Source organism: Bos indicus x Bos taurus, chromosome 8, assembly GCF_003369695.1.
Source record: "Bos indicus x Bos taurus breed Angus x Brahman F1 hybrid chromosome 8, Bos_hybrid_MaternalHap_v2.0, whole genome shotgun sequence".
Classification (NCBI taxonomy): Eukaryota; Metazoa; Chordata; class Mammalia; order Artiodactyla; family Bovidae; genus Bos; species Bos indicus x Bos taurus.
This window is the reverse complement of record NC_040083.1, coordinates 74,481,202-74,501,278: the sequence shown is the minus strand read 5'-3', so window position 1 is coordinate 74,501,278 and position 20,077 is coordinate 74,481,202. Positions and strand designations below refer to the sequence as shown.

At 50.0% G+C, this 20,077-nt stretch overlaps 1 protein-coding gene across 7 annotated transcripts in view; it reads right to left on the bottom strand.

Annotated features, from left to right (window-relative positions):
* Positions 1-20,077, bottom strand: part of PTK2B (protein tyrosine kinase 2 beta) — a 139,158-nt gene that overhangs the window by 20,549 nt on the left and 98,532 nt on the right. For all 7 annotated transcript variants that reach the window (XM_027549977.1, XM_027549973.1, XM_027549979.1 and 4 more), the window contains 17 exons: positions 16,031-16,209; positions 15,433-15,520; positions 13,799-13,878; positions 11,357-11,419; positions 10,784-10,838; positions 10,212-10,352; positions 9,743-9,817; positions 9,026-9,127; positions 8,252-8,369; positions 7,658-7,697; positions 6,954-7,000; positions 5,773-5,823; positions 5,162-5,259; positions 4,356-4,440; positions 3,652-3,752; positions 3,300-3,415; positions 178-278 (listed from right to left, as the gene is read on the bottom strand). In XM_027549977.1, coding sequence (XP_027405778.1) covers positions 178-278; positions 3,300-3,415; positions 3,652-3,752; positions 4,356-4,440; positions 5,162-5,259; positions 5,773-5,823; positions 6,954-7,000; positions 7,658-7,697; positions 8,252-8,369; positions 9,026-9,127; positions 9,743-9,817; positions 10,212-10,352; positions 10,784-10,838; positions 11,357-11,419; positions 13,799-13,878; positions 15,433-15,520; positions 16,031-16,209 — 1,540 coding nt within the window. The remainder of the gene's footprint in view (positions 1-177; positions 279-3,299; positions 3,416-3,651; positions 3,753-4,355; positions 4,441-5,161; positions 5,260-5,772; positions 5,824-6,953; positions 7,001-7,657; positions 7,698-8,251; positions 8,370-9,025; positions 9,128-9,742; positions 9,818-10,211; positions 10,353-10,783; positions 10,839-11,356; positions 11,420-13,798; positions 13,879-15,432; positions 15,521-16,030; positions 16,210-20,077) is intronic.

The window sequence follows — 20,077 nt, the reverse complement described above, 5'->3', positions numbered from 1 at the left end:
TGTGGGTGGACCAAGGGTTTATGGGAGCTCTTAGAGAAGAACCATCCAGACTTATCCAGAAAGGCAGCTTACTCTCCAGAGACTGTTGGCCTAGACTTGCCTTATAGTCACCTTTTGGGGGGATTTTGGCTTCAGGGACGCCCTTCGGGGACAATGCTGTAACACACCCCCACTCACCTTTGTAATACTCCTCATCCTCAATGTATCGGGAAAGGCCGAAGTCCCCCAGCTTCACACATTCAGGGGAGGCTACCAGGATGTTCCGGACAGCAATGTCCCTGGAAGGAGGCAAAGACCAGGGTGAGGTGGTTCATAACACTTCAGGGGGACAGACAGATGGATAGATGGACAGAGAGGCAGAGGAGAAGAGAGCCTCAGGGCCCCAGCCTCCGGAGGAGAATCAAGCAGCTTCTGTGGGTCAGCCCTTCCTGGCCCCACAACTTGTCTTGCTGGAACTTGGCTCAGGCAGGAGCCTCGGCTGGTCTTCCCTGCTGCTCACATGCCCTGGTTGCCTCCCTGCATCTCGCTGCTGAGCCCTGTCTCCCATCATCCCTTCTCATGCATCTCTACCTCCAAGCCTGTCTTGTGTTCCCCGTATTTGCTCCAGTCACTACACGTATTGTCCCCTCTGCTGGGGATGCCGTCACCCTGCTGACACTTCAGGGAGGAAGCCCGACCACTTTCCTGATCACAATTAACCTCTCCTTGTTCTGTGACCCCACAGCTGCTCACAGCTCACTTTCAGGGGGCACTGAGAGAGCCAGGACCCCCTAAAGGCTACATGCCCCTGAGCCGTGGCACAGAGTCCCTGGGAACCCCTGGTACGGAGGAGAGCGGAGCAGAGAGCTGGAGGAACACACCTGGCAGCTGGCAGGTGAGAGGTGCAGCCCAGAGCTGAGCTCTCACTACCCCCCCAACTTCCATCCCCCACTCTGGGAGCCCTTACCGACTCAGTCATCTTGAATCCCCAAATCACTTCTAACCCCAAACTGGCTCATCTCCTGCTTCTCCCAGGCAGGTTCTGCACCCTACTGTTTGTCTTTGTTATTGAAAAGATGACTTCAAAGCCCGACAATGTCACAAAGGATGCAAATCTATTATACCACTTTGCCCCAGGACTGTTCACCCTAGAAGATGCTAGAAGATGAGCTTTACAAGGAAAGGGGTTTCTGTTTGTTTTGATTGTGACTTAATCGCAGAGCTTAGGACACTGCCTGGAGGTCCACAGGAAGAGTTCCACCATATTTGCTGCACGAGTGAGTGAATGAATGGGTGGATGAATATGCACATCCCCCAACATCGCTGTGCATAGTATCACCCATATGGCCCCATATCTCAGGAGGATGGCGTTGGACTGAAGAATTCACCTGCTCACCCCAGGGCTTTGAGTTGGATCATAGAAAAAGCAAGAGTTCCAGAAAAACTTCTACTTCTTTATTGATTACACCAAAGCCTTTGACTGTGTGGATCACAACAAACTGTGGAAAATTCTGGAAGAGATGGGACTTCCAGACCACCTGACCTGCCTCCTGAGAAATCTGTATACAGGTCAAGAAGCAACAGTTAGAACCCGACATGGAACAGCAGACTGGTTCCAAATTGGGAAAGGAGTACATCAAGGCTGTATAGTTTCACCTGCTTATTTAAATTATATGCAGAAGTACATTATGCAAAATGCTGGGCTGGATGAAACACAAGCTGGAATCAAGATTGCAGAGAGAAATATCAATAACCTCAGATATGCAGATGACATCACCCTTATGGCACAAAGCAAAGAGGAACTAAAGAGCCTCTTGATGAAAGTGAAAGATTAGAGTGAAAAAGTTGGCTTAAAACTCAACATTCAGAAAACTAAGATGATGGCATCCGGTCCCATCACTTCATGGCAAATAGATGGGGAAACAATGGAAACAGTGAGAGACTTTGTTTTCTTGGGCTACAAAATCACTGCAGGTGGTGACTGCAGCCGTAAAATTAAAAGACGCTTGCTCCTTGGAAGAAAAGCTATGACCAACCCAGACAGAATATTAAAAAGCAGAGATATTACTTTGCCAACAAAGGTCTGTCTAGTCAAAGCTATGGTTTTTCCAGTAGTCATGTATGGGTGTGAGAGCTGGACCATAAAGAGAGTTGAGTGCCAAAGAATTGATGCTTTTGAACTGTGGTGCTGGAGAAGACTCTTGAGAGTCCCTTGGACTGCAAGGAGATCAAATCAGTCAACCCTAAAGGAAATCAGTCCTGAACATTAATTGGAAGGACTGATGCTGAAAATGAAACTCTGATACTTTGGCCACCTGATGTGAAGGACTGACTTAGTGGAAAAGCCCCGGATGCTGTGAAAGATGGAAAGCAGGAGAATAGGATGGCAGAGGATGAGATGGTTGGATGGCATCACCGACTCAGTGGACATGAATTTGAGCAAGCTCCAGTAGATGGTGATGGACAGGGAAGCCTGGTGTGGGGCAGCCCATGGGGTCGCAAAGAGTTGGACACAGCTGAGCAACTGAACAAAACTCTGTCTCCTCCAGAGGATCATATCCCCCTTGATGGGGACCTTCCTTCAGGGAAGGGGACAAAGCCGGGTGGAGAAGGGACCAGCACCACAGTCAGAGGACTGGACTTGGCAGCTTGGAGGTGTCAGAGACCAGGGCAGTGCTACTCACTTGGGCTGCAAGGCCTGGGACCCCAGGACTGTCCTAGTGCTGCCAGAACCCAGTCTCTCCTGCTAGACTGCTGCTGCTGCTGCTAAGTCACTTCAGTCATGTTCAGCTCTGTGCAACCCCAGAGACGGCAGCCCACCAGGCTCCCCGGTCCCTGGGATTCTCCAGGCAAGAACACTGGAGCGGGTTGCCATTTCCTTCTCCAATGTATGAAAGTGAAAAGTGAAAGTGAAGTCGCTCAGTCATGTCCGACTCTTAGCGACCCCATGGACTGCAGCCCACCAGGCTCCTCCGTCCATGGGATTTTCCAGGCAAGAGTACTGGAGTGGGGTGCCACTGCCTTCTCCTGCTAGGCTGGGTGCCACCAAATGGAAATGCCAGAGAATAAGTGAGCAGCAAGCAGGGAAGTGATTTCCTGCACCCACAGGGATGCGGGCTACTGAGTTACAGGCAGACACCCCCGATTTCAGATTTCCTCTTCCTAGCAATCCTGGGAGGGACCGCTGGCTGTTGTACTTTTAGAGGGGGACACGGGTCCCAAGAAGGTGCTCAAGCTGTCACCTAAGCGGGACCAAAGCCAGGCCTTCAACCCTGGTCTGTACCTGACCCCTCCTTCTCCAGGGCCCTCCCCAGCCTCACCTGTGGACACAGTTGATGCTCTCCAGGTAGGCCATGGCCTTGCAGATCTGTAGCGAGTACAGGACAAGAGTGAGCACCTTCAGGCTGTTCTTGTTTCGCTCCAGGTAGTGGCCCAGCTGTAGGAAAGGGAAGATGCCCTGAAGATTCTGCCTGACCTGGGTGTGGAGCTGGGGGATGGGGGAGGGGACACCCAGGCTGGCAGAAGAATCTGGCAACTTCCTCTCCAAACAGCCTTGCCGGGAGTTAAGGGCCCCTGGCTCCAAATGCATCCTCCGTGGCTACCCTCTCCCTAGGTGTTGCTCCACTGCAGTCCAGCTGTCATCACAGGGTCCTCCTTGGCCCTCCAGCTCACCTCCCCGTAGGGGTACAGTTCCATGATGATCCAGGTGGGCTCCTCTTCGATGATGCCGATCAGCTTCACAATATGCGGGTGGTCCAGGTTCTTCATGATCACTGCAAGTGGGGGTGAGAGGGTTAGGGTTAGGGGTTAGGTTTAGGGTTAAGGCAGGGTTAGGGGTTAGGTGTTATGGTTAGTGGTTAGGTGTTAGGGTTAGGGATTAGTGTTAGGAGCTAGGGATTAGGAGTTAGGGTTAGGGTTTAGGGATTAGGGATTAGGGTTGGGGTGAGGTATTAAGGTTCGGGGTTAGGAGTTAGGTTTAGGGTTGGGGTTGGGGTTAGGTTTAGGGGTTAGGGTTAGTGTTTAGGGTTATGGCTAGGGATTAGGGTTAGGGTTTGGGCTAGTGTTTAGGTTTAGGTTCAGGGTAGAGTTATGGTTAAATGTTAGGGTTAGGGTGAAGGGTTTGTTTTAGGTGCCAGGGACTAGGGACTAGGGGATAGGGATAGGTGCTCCAGCGCTTCCAAGGCCCAAAGCAAGAATCAAGGTCTGCTGGCTGGACCGAGAGCCAGGGGTGCAGCCTTTCCCCCCGTGGATATTAGCTCTGTCCACTGCCTGCCCGACCTCCACTGCAGGTGCTTTGGCCCCTTCCTGCTTCCCGGTCTGCATAGTCTCCTGGCTTTTTTTAGCCCCTGTGCTGGTGTCTCCCCAGGGACACCTACCTGCCTCACTCATGAACTTCTCCTTGTTATCCAGAGTGCAGTTTTTCTTGCAGGTCTTCACAGCCACGTTGATCACCTCCCCTTTCTGAAATAAGAGTGTGTCCAGGTACCCTCAGTTCTGCCCAGAACGCCCCACCCTGGCATCCCCAGGAGACAGGTGACGTCTGGGTCTCTGCAAAGCCTTTACTTCCTATCTCTTCCCCTCCTCTCCTCCACACCCACTTCCTCCTGATCAGGGTACATTTGGACTGGAGGAACGCCAAAGATCAGATCCCTTGAACCCCTGGCTGTCCAGGTGAGGGCACGGAGGCTGGGGGTCCATGTGACCTGCCCAAAGTTAGCGGGTGTGTGCAGGTCACATGCAAGGCCATCATCGGACATGGCGTCCAGGCCTTTTTCTCTTTATTGTTGGTTTTTACAATTTTGCTTTTTCCCCAGGCCTGGTTGAAGCACGAACACAAAGGCAAACTTGTCCAGCCCCCATTGGTGACCTTGGAGCCCACCTTGTCTTTCTCACAACTGCTTCAGATGGAGCTTCCCCCTTCATGTTCTCCCATAAGACTCAGTCCCCGCCGCTGGGCCCCACCCCATGCCCCATAGATGTTGCCTCTCTTCCGATCCCTGCAATTGCAGCCTTTCCGGGAAATGACTCTTGTTTTCATCACTCCTTGCGTATTTCATAAACACTGCAAAGGCCAAATGCATGAAGTTCCACACACCACAGCACACCCCCTCCCCCAACACTAGAGTATTTGAGCTCCTTTCTCTTTCTACTGAAGAGCAGAACTTGGATATCATGAACTCACGTGATTTGTGTAGACACCTTCATAGACCTCCCCAAAAAAGCCTTCACCGAGAATACGATTCAGAACCACATCTTCCCGGGCGATGCCATACTGTGGGCCTGCACAGGGGATAGAACAGACAGTCCTGGGGCACAAAACTGGTTGGCACCCCCTGGGAATCCAAGAACTGACGTCCCCGGGGATTCTGAATGCCCATATCCCTGGGATTCTGAGTATCCAGAGGCTCTAACACCAGGCTCCGACCCCTCCTGCCCAGGTGTGACCAGACCTCCCCCACCAACACCTCAGCCAGGAACCAGGGGCTAGACTGGGAAAGGGGGTCTAGAAGGTTCCATTGTCTCAGACTTGGGAAAGCTGAGTCCCATGTCCATGCTCTTAGCACGCCCCTCCACCACAGACACACCAAAGGTCAATGGTGACGGGATAAAAACAATGATCTCTGCTTTCAAATCACAGGTGCCTCACTCAGCTGTGTCCCTGTCTGAGACACACATGGAAGATGACATAGGAAGGAAAGAAAGTCCCCTTATGATGTCATATGTGTCCCCAGATGTCACTTCCCACGGCTCTGGCAGTGGTTGACATGGGGTGGGGGGCGGTCAGGGATCTACCTCCTGGTCTTCGCAGGGTCTCGTCAGGGATCTCAGCATAGATGTCTGATTCTGAAATGACAGGAGGACACCCCATGGGCAAGATGCCTTGAGGGGGGCATCACCAGGAACCAGGTGTGAGCCCCCCTCCTGCCCCGCCCGCCACAGGTCAGTGGAACTAAGCTGACATCACTGGGAGGGACTTGGGGAGGAGCCAGGGGAGAATGGGTTTCCCCCAGGTATCTGGGTGGCCGCAGGGCCCAGGGTCCTCAGCCTGAGTCCTCCTTGCTGCTGCCTGGCTATTTAGGGCAAGTTGGTTCATCTCCTTTAATCTGCTTCCCTTTCTGTGAAATGACTATTTCTGGGGAATGTAAATATTAAAGAAAACAATACCAGTTATGTATTTAACACTGTCATGAACTGAATGCTTGCGTCCCCTCAAATGCATATGTTGAAACCCTAACCCCAGGAGCGGTGGTGTTTGAAGGGGTCTTTGGGAGGTGATTAGGGTTAGATGAAGTCATGAGGGTGGGGCCCCCATGGTGGGATGAGTGTCCTTAGAAGAAGAGGAAGAGAGACTAGAGCTCTCCATCTGTCCACCACACGAGGACACGGAGGAGGTGGCTGTCTGCAAGCTGGGAAGAGAGACCTCACCAGGACCCCACCACACTGGCATCTTGGTCTTGGACTTCCACCTCCAGAGCTGTCAGAAATCAATGTCTGTTTAAACGTTTAAGCTCCCCAGTCTGCGGCTTTTTTATGAAGCCTGAGCTGACCAAGACAAACATGGCGCCCCACTAGCTGCCTAATACATGTTCATGTTCATGCTCAGTTGCTAGGTCATGTCCAACTCTTTTCAACCCCATCGACTGTAGCCTGCCAGGCTCCTCTGCCCATGGGATTCTCCAGGCAAGAGTATTGGAGTGGATTGCAATTTCCTTCTCCATCGATCTTCCTGACCCAGGGATCGAACCTATGTCTCTTGTGTCTCTTGCATTGGCAGGTCAGTTCTTTACCATTGAGACACAAGGGAAGCCCCACCCAATACATAGTTAGCTATTTATTTTTAGCCGTCATTGAGCAGTCATAGGGGAAGTTCATTTGTCTGTAACTTTGAGAGAATCCTTCAAATTGCCACAAGAGCAGGCAGAAGGGAGGCTCTGGGCGCAGGCAGAGGACTGGCAGCAGGTGGGCAGGCTTACCTATGCTGCAGCTTTCTGAGAGGTGGGGCCGCCGAGCCTCCAGGTTTCTACAGGAGGAGAGGACAGGGCAGGAGCCCAGTGAGCTCAGAGCCTGGAAGTGCCCACCCAGGGCAGCCTCATTCCCCCTCTCTCCCTCCCACCCTGCCTGGAGAAGCAGCGTGTTCTGATGGCACTAAGCTGGGAGCATGGCCCAGGCCACCAGGAGACAGGAGGGAGCTTTGCTTGCTAAGTCGTTTCAGTTGCATCCGACTCTGCGACTCTATGGACTGTAGCCCGCCAGGTTCCTCTGTCCATGGGATTCCCCAGGCAAGAGTACTGGAGTGGGTTGCCATGCCCTTCTCCAGGGGATCTTCCCAACCCAGGGATTGAACCCATGTCTCTTACACTGGCAGGCAAGTGCTTTACCACTAGCGCCAAAGGAGAGGACAGCAGCAATTCCCCACCCCGCCCTCCTCGGCCCAAGATGGTGCCAGGTGGCTTTAGGACACAGGAATATAACCCTGAACGAATTTACTGGGAGAAATTTACTGGTGAAAAATAACCACTTGTGAAATGCTGGAATTCCATCATTTTCTCCTGGGGGCCAGAAACTGGAAACCGTGGCGGGGGAGGCCCCCTCTCTGTTCGGTCTGCCTTCGTAAGGAAGACACCGGCTGAGGGCGGGGCCGGTTCTCCGCCTCAGCCTCGCGGTTGGTTGTACTCACAGCGTGGGGATCTGGGGCAGACTGTTCCGCTTCTCACCATCTGGGGAGAGGAGAAGAAGAAGGGGAGCTGGAACCAGGGACACAGGTCCCGGATGGATGACGAACCTCACTGCTTCTACCAGCCGACACACAGGAGACCCCTCCCGCCACTGTGGCCCATGAGAGTCGAGTGGAAGCTGGATACGCTGTTGCCCTGAACTGGAATCCTTTTAGCAGAAGAAACTCTCAGACTTCCTCTGCCACTGTCACACGTCCCAGCCTGACCCTTGCTTTCTGATTCCATCGCCAAATAGGACGGACCAGCCATGTTCTGGGAATAGCTTTGATCTTCCCAGGGCGACAAACATCTCTCCATCAAGTTGACTCCCGCACCCTGTGCCACCCTTGGTCAGTGGGGCCAGGGCTGTAGCCAAGCATCTGGGATGGGATCACAGGGAGTGTCCAGCAGGGCTGGGTGAGCCCCTCCCCACTTCCAAAGGCTCTTCATTCACATATCCGTCAATGGTTTAGCTTCTCCTGCTCCTCCCCGGAGGCTTGGCTCGGGTATGCCACCCACTGCCTGTTGGGCCAGGTTACCTTCAAGTGGAAACACACCTTTTTTGGTTCGAATGATGAGAGAGCCCTTGTGCTCTCCTTGCAGCCGGCAGTAACCATCTACGAGGTCAGCCATGTTCTCGGCCTCTGCCAGAGAGGAGGTTTTGATGGACAAAGACTGCAGGGAAGAGACCAGCCAAGGATGAGACCCCAGAGCCTTGGCTAGAGTCAACCCCACGGGACTGCAGGACTTCTAACCATGGCCTGCCTGGATTCCACCAGCTCCTCTTCTGGGGCTCGGCTTGAATTCCCTATTGCCACCAGGGGGCGCTCCCGTCACCCCGCCCAACTGACCACCTTACACTCCAGGAAGGGAATGCCTTTTTCTAGTCACTCAGTGTACAGCACATGCCTTGCATGCTTGAGCAGAAATGGAGAAAAGGGAAGAGGGAGGGAGTGGGGCAGAGGACACGTGGATGAAAGGACAGGCATACAACCTGTTTGTGGTCTGAGGTCTCTCCCATTCTCCCACCTACAAAAAGCCCTGGATCCCCAAGGTCTTGGTTCTGAGTCATTGTTACCTGCTCACAGTTAGACCTCTGATCTGTACCTTGATTCCTGGTCACTTTACTCCTGCCCTCCCCCAAACTTCCTACAACTTTTTTCTTGACATTTTAAACAACAGTTTTGCTTCCTGATGTACTTTTCCTTAGTTTGACATCATCCTGTTACCTGGTCTAAGAACTAGGTGCCCTTTACTTAACAAGATCTCAGCAGCCAGGGAAGCCCTGGCCAGGCTGGCTTGAGCAGGCATGCCCAATCAGAGATGCTCACCTGGGGAGCGCCTTCGATGCCCAGCTGCAGTACCGCCTGGCCCTCTTCCAGAGGGAGGCATCTGATGGACTTGATCTGCTTGAACTCGGCCAGGCAGGTGGGCTGTGGGAAAGGAGGGGTTCCTTCAGACCATCCCATTCCTGGGATCAGGGCATGAGGATTGATCAGTATGGGGTGGGGGTGAGGATCGAGGAAGAACCAGGCATTGGAGTCTCTCGGCGGGGATGAAGAGGGAATCAAAGACCATTCAGGTTAGAAGGATCACCTAGCCCAAGCCCCTTGCAGAAGAAAAAATGAGCCTGGGAAGAGTCAAGGTTTGCCCACAGTCATATGCCAAGCTGGTGGTAGGGCCAGGGCTGGACCTGGTTATTCTGACTCCCAGGGACATGATAGCCCCATATGCCATTGAAAGAGCAGCTACTATTGCCAGAAGAGCAACAGAAGTATCCTTCCCTCTTCCCCTCCCCCACCTTAACCACATCTGTCCCCACCCCCTCTGTGCCAGGGACAGTCCCAGGGATGTAATGGCCCATGCTCCCCATGCCGTTATCCCAAATAGCCTCCCCACGGCTACTGATACCAAAAGCCTCTCTGCTCTCAGCAATGGGGTGGAAGAACCGATGGGACAGGCCAGAATGGGAGGCAGCCAAAAGGGGAAGAACACTCTGCCTGGAGCTGGGTGGGGCCTGCCTCCCTCCCCACCCCATCTCTCTCTACCTTCGCATCTTGACTTGTCAGCTGGCGGATGCCTTTAGGGCCAATGACCAGGTCCACAGTAATGTTCCATCCTTGCTGGAATCAAAGGAGAGACAGATTGTTGCCTCTTCTCTGTCCGCCCGTGTTTCAGAGGCTTGAAAACAGTTCACTAGCTAGACACAAGCCATGTCTCCTGGGCCCTCTAGCTCCTTCCATCCTAACCTCCCACCATACAGATCACCCCGCTCCCAACACTCTGCCAGCACTGCCCACCTCCTCCCAGAGTTGGAGCCAAGGTTTCAGCTCCCTTCGGCAAGCAAGTAGCTTAGCGTTAGTTGCATTTTCAGATACACTGGGGGAGGTCCTGGTGCCACAGAATCTACAAGCAGTAGGTTGGAGGGTTGTCTTGATCCCCATCCCCACCCTGAGTTGCCCTCCTGAGAGGCTTGAGATTTGGGTCAGGGGTAGAATGAAAAGAAGGTGGCGTTACAATGAGTTCACAGCGATAGGTCTCCTGGTCAATGTTGGCGAAGCCTGCGAGGGTGTTGAAGAACTTCATGACGCACTCCTCCTCCCGGAGCGAGGCGTACTGCTGGAACGTCTGCTGGATCATCTTCCGGAACTGCTTGGGCTGGGCGAGAGGGTCAGGGGTGAGTGGGGCCTGATTCCTTCCCTTAGGATCTCACCGCAGGCCTGCACGCTGCTGTAGGACAGTTCCTTAGGCCTCTATAGACCATGAGGGCAGTGGTGATCTCTTACATCATGGTGGTCTCAAGGGAGCTCACCATGGCCCTGGGAGGGAGGCGGGGTGGTAGCATCCCCGGTGCTCAGGCCATAGAGCTAACTGGCCTTTGATGTGGAACTAGAGCAGGGTTTCTTGATTCCCGGACACAGATGGGCTCACAAGATGCATGGTCCCAGGTCCAGATGGCCTAAGGCAGCACAGATACCCTGGCTTCCCCGAGGGTCCCCATCTCCATCCCTTATAGATCTAATCCTTGGGCGACATAAGGGAGACACGAAGGGAGTCTTCCTGGGCTCTTCATCCACTGGTTTCCTCACCTTTAAGTTCTCCTGCATTTGCTTTGGGAAAAACAGGTCCAGGCCCACTTCTCTCCTGAGAGTAAGGGGGAAAAAGCAGCATTTGAATCCCCTTTGGTGGCTCAAATGGTAAAGAACTGCCTGTGTTGCGGGAGACCCAGGTTCGATCCCTGGGTCAGGAAGATCCTCTGGAGAAGGAAATGGCAACCCACTCTTGCCTGGAGAATCCCAGGGATGGTGGAACCTGGTGGGCTGCCGTCTATGGGGTCGCACAGAGTCGGACACTACTGAAGCAACTTAGCAGCAGCAGCAGCAGCAACCCACTCCAGTGTTCTTGCTTGGAGAATTCCATGGACAGAGGAGCCTGGTGGGCTACTGTCCATGGGGTTGCAAAGAATTGGACAAGACTGAGTGACTAATACTTTCTATATCCCCAACTCAGGACTTCGGGCCAATCAGGGAAAGGTGAGCACACCAGGGAGATGGGTCTTGCCTGGCTCTGGTCTGGGGGGTGGAGGTGTATAGGAGGTGAGCAAGAAGAGCAAAGCAGGAGCGGGGAAGGGAGGAGAGGCTGGGGCCAGTCCCGGCACTTACTCCAGGAGCTCGAGGTTGGACTTTTTGTCAAGTGCGTTGTGGGGCATGTCCTTGAAGAACCGCCTGCAGAGACAGAAGCCACGGGGAACAGGGCCATCAGAGCTGGGCCACCCAATGCCCACATGTTGGACTAGAAGCACCCTCCCCTGCCAGATGTGGGAACCACTGGGAGGGAGAAAGGAAGGAGAGGTGAAAAATTCAGTATTTAGAAAACTATGAGTTTTAGAAAACCTGCAAATTTCCTTCCTAGGAAAGACTCCAGTTGTACTCCAGGGTGTCCACCTCTGGCTTATAGAGTTTGTGGGCAGAGGAGGAGGATAGAGGTTCTACCAGTGGTCTCTGAAAATAAATGACCCAAGGCAGCCAACACTCGACTTATAGCTGAGGAACACCGACATCCACCTTTTAGGTTCTGTGTTCCCTTTGTGACTTCCTTTCCCCTCATTTGCTACCTCTGGAAATCTATGTGTATGCATGCAAATAATTATAAAATATACACAAAAAAATTTAGCATTTATGGGACAGAAGAAGAAAATAAATCCATAATCCTACCACCTGGGGTGACATCTATTAAATTTTTATAGATATTCTTTAAGTATGATTTTCCCTTAAAATGTATGTCTTCATGGAGATTTTTATGTATTACTCATTTATAATAATTGTTTACGTGGAGACCAAATAGCCAATACTATTTGTCTTATCTTCCCTTCCCTGTTTGGATCATTGTTTCTAGTAATTTCTTCAACTGTTGCAGACATTGTCCCACTCCTGATCATACATTAGTAACTCAGTGTTACTTCAACCCACGTGTACTTGTGCACATCTGGGAATAGTTTTATGCTGCTGATACCATAAGCAGAGAAGGGCAACTAACTTATGATTAATAAACAATAAGTTTACAAAATTTACAGTGTTTAGAAAAGAGTATGCTTAGGCCTTCATCTCACACTTTATTCTAAATATTTATTCTAGATAGATTAAAGGGAAAATTTTAATAATAAAATTATTTTAAAACTAGAAGAAAAGCTAGGGAAATATTCTCAAATCATGGAACTTAGAAGACTATCTAAAGCATGAAATCATAGATGAGCTCTATATAAAAACTTGAAACATGTACTGCTACGTCCTTAACAATTTTTAATAAATGGTATTTTTGAGCATATTGTCAATCAAGATAAGTAGTAATAATTATTTTAGAGGAAAAATTTTAGAGGAAAAAAAAATGCATTGGAAAAAACCTGACTTGGAGCTACTCTGCTAATGGAGGTTATCTCTCGTTCATGATTTTAGTCACTTTTTCTCTTTCCCTACATGTTCCAAATACTCCACATTGTACAAGGCAGTGTGGCCATCTGCAACGCCCCCTGGGTTGGGTGAGCTGCAAAATGTACTTCCAGGTAACTGACCATATTGGCATGTTGAATGTAGTTAAGTAACTCTACAAAATAAATGTCAGCACATGTCCACCAGCAAAGAGGTCTTTAGATCTTTCATAGTTACCCAATCATTCAAATTCATACTGTGCCCTCATGTGTGCCAGGAGAAGGTGGTACCAACCCTGAGTTCAAGGATTTGATGGATTTCAGACTAGTGCATGTGAACCACTCGGCATCTGACAGAGTGGTGCATACATAGGGCCTTATGGCCAATCCATGCAGGGAGGGGTAGGTGGGGTGGACCTGGGAAATGGGAGACTTCAAGATGGAGAGACCCTTGAGTGGGCACTGAAGGAAGAGCCCAGGGCCACACTGCCTGCTCTCAAGGTGTGCTTCACAGGCATGCTCCGAGGTTTTCTAGGAATGTTGAGGGAAAGCAAACAACTTTGGGGACTTCCTTGGTGGCTCAGTGGTAAAGAATTAGTCTGCAGTGCAGGAGATGCAGGTTCAATCCCTGGGTTGGGAAGATCTCCTGGAGGAGGAAATGGCAACCCACTCCAGTATTCTTGCCTGGAGAATCCTATGGACAGTGGAGCCTGGTGGGCTACAGTTCGTGGGGTCCCAGAGTCAGAAATAGACTGAGTGTCTGAGCTGGATGATTTACCGACTCTGTACACGTCTATTAGCACCTACTGGAGTGGGGAATACAGCAGTGAGCAACACAGATGGAATCCCAGCATTCGAGTATCTCCCAGAAGCTTGCCTAGTATTCAAAGGAACGTTTACTGGATCACCTGGATGGCAGGTAGAAGGAAGAAGCTGGAGCCTGGAGGCAAGAACAATGGCAGCGAAAGGCAGACAGGGGACACCGAACAGAGAGAGGGCTGGCGCCTCTCTTCCCAGGGCCAGACGGTGAGCACCTCAGGGCTTTACCGTCTGTCAGCCACCACTTGTCCCCTTCCGGCTCTCACATTCCTGCCTTGGAAGAGTGTCCAAGCTGGCCGAGAGCCCAGTGGAGGAGGGAAGGAGCAGGCAACCTCCCTGGAGTGGCCCGGAGGCCACCTACCTGAGCTCCAGACAGCCCAGCTGCAGGGCCATCCCCTCGCTGACCTTGCTGGCATAGCGCTGCATGTAGTCATTCCGGAGCTGGCAGGGAGAAAGGCCACAGTTCAGACTCTCGCCTCGCTCCCCATTTATTTCCCTGAGATTAGCAGAGGCCCCAGGAGGTGGAGGGGGCTTTGAACACCATCCTGCTGCCCTGAGTGGTCTCTCATCCCTCCCCCGACAAAGGCACAACTGTGTAGCAGGAGGGGGAGGTGCCCTGGGTAGTGTCGATTGTGCCCCCACAGGCATGATCGAGTTTTTGAAGCACTTTCATAGCACGTTTTTTTAAGGGTCCACAAGGCAGGAAGTTCAGGTTCCCCTCTCCCACTCCTCACTTTGGAGATCAAGAAACTGGGAATGGGGGGAGGAGTTAGTCATTTATTCTGGCTTCCCGATGGCTCAGCAGTAAAGAATCCTCTTGCAGTGCAGGAGACACAGATGAGGGTTTGACCCCTGGGTTGGGAAGATCCCCTGGAGGAGGGCATGGCAACCCACTCCAGTATTCTAGCCTGGAGAGGCGAGAGGAGCCTAGTGGACTACAGTCCTTGGGTTTGCAGAGTCGGACATGACTGAGCGACAGCACACATGCAGGCAGTAATTTACCCAAAGCCTTGTTGGTAAGTAGTGTTGGATGTCACCCAAGATACAAGAAAAGTCTGGCTTGGTCTCTAGAGGACCAGGAGGAAGATGTAGGCTGGGGCAAAGGCCAGACACAAAACAGCCATGGCGGCTCTCGTGCACAAAGTGCTTATTCCCCGCCATGTCTTGTGCTGGGCACCTCAGGGGCACTACAGCCAGGAGTGTGGTGAGCTCCAAACAGCTCGTGGAAGTCAGTTATTAAGTTTTCCAAAATTTTGTGAGCCAAGATGGGAGTATTTGATTTAGTTTAGTTGCTAAGTTGTGTTTGATTCTTGTGACCCCACAGATTGTAGCCCATCAGGTTCCTCTGTCCATGGGATTTCCCAAGTAAGAATACTGGAGTGGGTTGCCATTTCCTTTTACAGGGGATCTTCTGGACCCAGGTCTCCTGCATTGCAGGTGGATTCTTTACTGCCTGAGCTACCAGGGGTTATTTACACCATGGAAATTGGCAAGTACTGCAAATCAGAGTTGGTTTACCAGTACACTGCTAGTACTAGCGTTAGGTCTTCATGGCAGCCCAATAATGTATGTATTCTTCTTATCATCCCCTTTTTATAGAAGAGGAAACAACCTCATGCAGGTAAATTACGTCCTGAGGGGTTTCAGGTTGAGAAGTGGCAAAAGTGGGCTAGAAACCAGCTGTGTCAGACAGCCAAGCCTGTGTGCTATGACTGCTTCCCTTCTCTTTGGACTTGCTCTGCCTGCTTCCCCAGCCAGGTCTTCTGGGTAGTAAATAGACCCTAGGAAAATCCAAGAGGGCCTGTGCCTATGGGGAGGGGTCATTCAGCCCTCAGGTGTGAAGGAAGCAGATTTGGATAGCTGACCAGGGACCAAGGAATGTCCCCGAGAGAAGTTTCCTGGAATGGGACCTTCAAAATGCAAGCCTTGTCTTTCCATCTCCCCAGGAGAGGATGGTCATAGGACCCAGGGGACTGGAAGATAAAATACTTTTACCTGTTGGTAAAAATAAAGCAGCGTGGTCTTGTCTTCTTTCAGGCTCTCCATGAAGTCCTCTGGCAGGTAGCGGACTTGAAGGTCATACCTGGGACAGGAAGTTCAAATTCTCTGGTTGACAGAGGGAAGCTGGTTCTACCAGGGGCTGCCCACGGAGCCCCTGGCTACCCATTCAGGACTTGCTCCTTCTTTCCTTCTTTTCCACGGGTGGGTGGAGGACCGCAGAGGACAGAGGGGTGGGTTGCCAACCACAGTGGTCAGTGCTGGTTCTGACTCTCCCTCTCCTCCCCGCGATGGTAGCTGTTCTGCTTAGGTTCACTCCCCAGCCCTTGGCCTGGCTCCCCCTCCTCCTTGCACTTCTGCTCCTCCTCCTCCACAGCTCCAAGAGCATCCAGTCCAGGGATGCACCTAGATATCCATCTTGGAATGCGGATGTGTGGTCAGCCCTTATTAGGTCTTCGCAAACACGTGCATTGGATGCTACAGAAGGGCCAACCTAATACGCCACTCAGTAAGTGCTCTGAGGAAAGGCCTCCCAGGGTCTCCCTACTCCTCATTTCCCCCTCCCCCACTCCAGAACCTGCGGCTCCTCTCCTACCTCCACTCGGCTTCCACATGTAGACACTCATACTTGTCCTGCACCTCCCCCACTGTCATCAGCGGGTGCAGCCAGTGGATCTCATCTGACTTCATGTGCTTCAGCCTCAGCCCATAGCAGTCAGCCAGCTGGATGTTGGGCCCGATCCGCCCGCTCAGCAGGATGGAGGCGATGACGTCCTACAGAGGAGAAGAGAGGAGGCTTGACTCAGGGGTATGCCCTTCTGGGCTCCTACAGTCCTCACAGAGCCCCTGGAAGTGTGATTCTCTAGGGTGGGATTCTGACTTAAACGTTTTATTCATTGCTAATTCACTAGCACTTAGTGTAAGGCTTGGTACACAGTAGGCTCTATGTGATGAATGAACGACTTTGCAAAATCAGACAGAAATGGAGGAACTGAGAGGAGAAGCAAAGGAGAAAATGCAGTGAGGCAAACAGCATGGATTCCATGCTTATGCATTTCATTCCAACCCAACCAATCCATAACTACCGAGCACTGACCATGTAAGAAGCACCCTCTGAATGACTTCCAATTCAGCCAGCATTACTAAGTGTCTGCAGTAGGCATTTCTGGGAACTGTGCATACATTATTTCACTGAATCTGTGCAACACAAGGGAGCAGGTATTACATCCCCATTTGGCTGATGGGGAGACTTATGGAGATCACAGGGGCTTCCTTGATAGCTCATTTGGTAAAGAATCCATCTGCAATGCAGAAGACCCAGGTTCAATGCCTGGGCTGGGAAGATCCGCTGGAGAAGGGATAAGCTACCCAGTCCAGTATTCTTGGGCTTCCCTTGTGGCTCAGCTGGTAAAGAATCTGCCTGCAATACAGGAGAGCTGGGTTCAAGAGCTAGGTTCGATCCCTGGGTTGGGAAGATCCCCCAGAGAAGGGAAAGGCTACCCACTCCAGTATTCTGACCTGGAGAATTCCATGTACTATATAGTCCATGGGGTCACAAAGAGCCGGACACAACTGAGCGACTTTCACTTCACTTCATTTTAATGGAGATCACACAGCTCATGGCATTAAGGTGGAATATGGACTCTGAGCCCTGGACTCTGAGGACTAGTACTAGATCAAGCTGCTTCATGGAAAGGTGGGCAGGGTAAGATAGAAGGGCAGGACTAGCATTAGGGATTAAGTGGCACCATTTCTGCACAAGAAGCATGGCCACCAGAAACAGAGTACTGACAAAAAATTAGGTGCCCTCCTTATTCCTGCTTTCTTGATCAGAAGCCAGCCCACCCCACAGCCTGGCCTGGAGCCTGAGTTGGATTAAGAGGCCCATTGACAGCAGCCTGGAAAACCACCATCTATAAAGTCCTGTCTAGTTCTGAAATCACATTGGTTCCACTTTAACTCAGGTTTCTCATGGAGTTTCACACATAATTGGTCAATCAAGCCCACTCCTGATGGAGTAAAAAGTGCTCTAAAGGCAAATGAAAAAACTCCCAAGCACTAACCAATCTCTGTTGAGTATCTTTGCAGTACATGCCACCCAGTCTGAGACCTCTGTGAATATTGAAAACTTCTAATATATATGAAGAAGACAGAAGTCAGTAGATTAGTATAATAAATCCCCATGTATACCCCACCCATCTTCAACAGTTACTAACATTTCGTCATTTTTACTTCTTCTATAACACCACCATCTACTACTTAACCACCACTCAACTATCATCAATTTTTACAGTTCTTCTTTCACAGTGAAATATATATTAATTTAAAGATACAAAGTTTAGGTACACAGTTTGACACATGAACACAACCTGTGCAACCCACATATCAATTAAGATATTTCCAGATCTCCAGAAAGTTCCCTCATATCCCTTTTCAGTCAACTTTCATGGTACATTCCTACTTCTGGTTCTAGGCAACAATTTTTTCCTCCCACTTTTACTTAGCTTTGCCTGTTGTAGAACTTCATATAATTGGAATCATTTCGTATATATTATTCATCCTCCTGTTGCTAAATACCTGGGCTATTCTTCATTTTTGCTATTGTAAATAAAATTACTATGAGCATTAATGTACAAGTCTTTTTGAGTATGTGTGTTGTCATTTCCTCTGGACAAATACCTAGGACAGAAATGACTGGGTCAAAGGTAGATGAACTTTATAAGTGATTGCTACGATGATTCCATTATATATATATATATATATATATATATATATATATATATATATATATGTGATATATGAGATGTCCATTACACTGCATCCTCTCCAACTTTTGGTGTTAAAAATGTTTTTAATATTAGACATTTTAGTGAATATGCATAGTATCCCATTGTGTTTTTAACTTGCATTTCCCTGAAGACTAACAATATTGAGCACTCTTCCATCTGCTTGTAACAATTGCTGTATCTTCCTTTGTGAGGTACTTGTTCAAATTCGTTGTCCATTGTGTGTGTGTGTCTATTGACTGTTGGAGGTCCTTATACAATCTAGATAAAAGTACTTTGCATATGTTTTATGAATATTTTCTCTAGATCTGTCCTGTGAAAGAAAGTGAAAGTCGCTCAGTTGTGTCTGACTCTGAGACCCCTTGAACTGTAGCCTGCCAGACTCTTCTGTCCGTGAAATTCTCTAGCTCAGAATACTAGAGTAGGTAGTCATTCCCTTCTCCAGGGGATCTTCCCAACCCAGGGATCAAACCCAGGACACCCACATTGCAGGTGGATTCTTTACCATCTGAGCCACCAGGGAAGCCCAAGAACACTGGAGTGGGTAGCTTATCCCTTCCCCAGGGGATCTTCCAGACCCAGGAATCGAACCAGGATCACCTGTATTGCAGGTGGATTCTTTATCAGCAGAGTTACCAGGGAAGCCCAGGTTTGTACTGTGCCTATTATTTATTTCCTTAACAGCATCTTTCAATAAAGTCTCATTTACCAAAATATTCTTTTATGGCCAGTGCTTTTTGCATCTTAAGAAATCTTTGCCTGTCTCCAAATCATGAATATATTCTCCTGTTTTCGTGTATAAACTTCATAGCTTTAGAACTTCCCTGTGGTCCAGTGGCCAATGCAGGGGTCGTGGGTTCAATCCCTGGTCTGGGAAGATTCCATGTGCAGAGGGATAACTAACCTGTGTGCCACAACTATTGGAGTCCTCGTTCCCTAGAGCCCATGCTCCACAATAAGAGAAGACAAAACTAGGAAAAGGCTGCACGCAGCAACAAAGACATGGTGCAGCCAAAAATTAATTGATTTTTAAAAGGTTATAAAATAAAAACTTCATAGTTTTAGCTTTTACCTTTGTCTCTGTGATTGAGCTTGAGTTAACTTTTGTGTCTGGCATGAAGTAGGGGTCAAATAAAAATTTTTTTTAATCATAAAGATCTATGGTTATTCAGCATTGGCTGTTGATTTTCATTTCCTAATTGAATTGTTTTGCTGTCTTTGTCAAAATCAATTGGCCACATAGATTCTGGGCTCTCAGTTCTGTTCTACTGATTTCTGCCTGCGCTGTGCCAATGCCACTCTGTCTGCATTACTGTAGCTTTAGATAAGATCTTTTAAATTTTTATTTATTAATTTTATTTAGTTTGGTGTGCTGGGTCTTCATTGCTGCACACTGGCTTTCTTTAGTTGCAGTGAGTGGAGGATACTCCCTAGGAGCAGTACGTGGGCTTCTCTTTGCAATGTCTTTTCCTTGTTTTGGAGTAGGAGCTCTAGGTACCTGGGCTTCAGTAGTCACAGTGTGCAGGCTTAGTGGTGCCAAGGCATGTGAGATCTTAGTTCCCAGACCAGGGATTGAACCTGTGTCCCCTGCATTGGCAGGCAGACCAGAGAATGAGTGAACCGCCAAACCATCATTCTTAACCAGTGAACCTCCAGGGAAGTCCCTAGAGGAGATCTTGAAGTTAAACAGCATAAGCCTTCCGCCATTTCTTCCCCAAGATTATTGTGCTATTCTGGGTCTCTGCATCTCCATATACATTTTTGAATGTTTGTCACTTTCTATTTAAAATATCTGCTGAATTATGATTGAGATTGTGTTACATCTATAGCTTAGCGAGGAAGAGCTGGCATCTTAA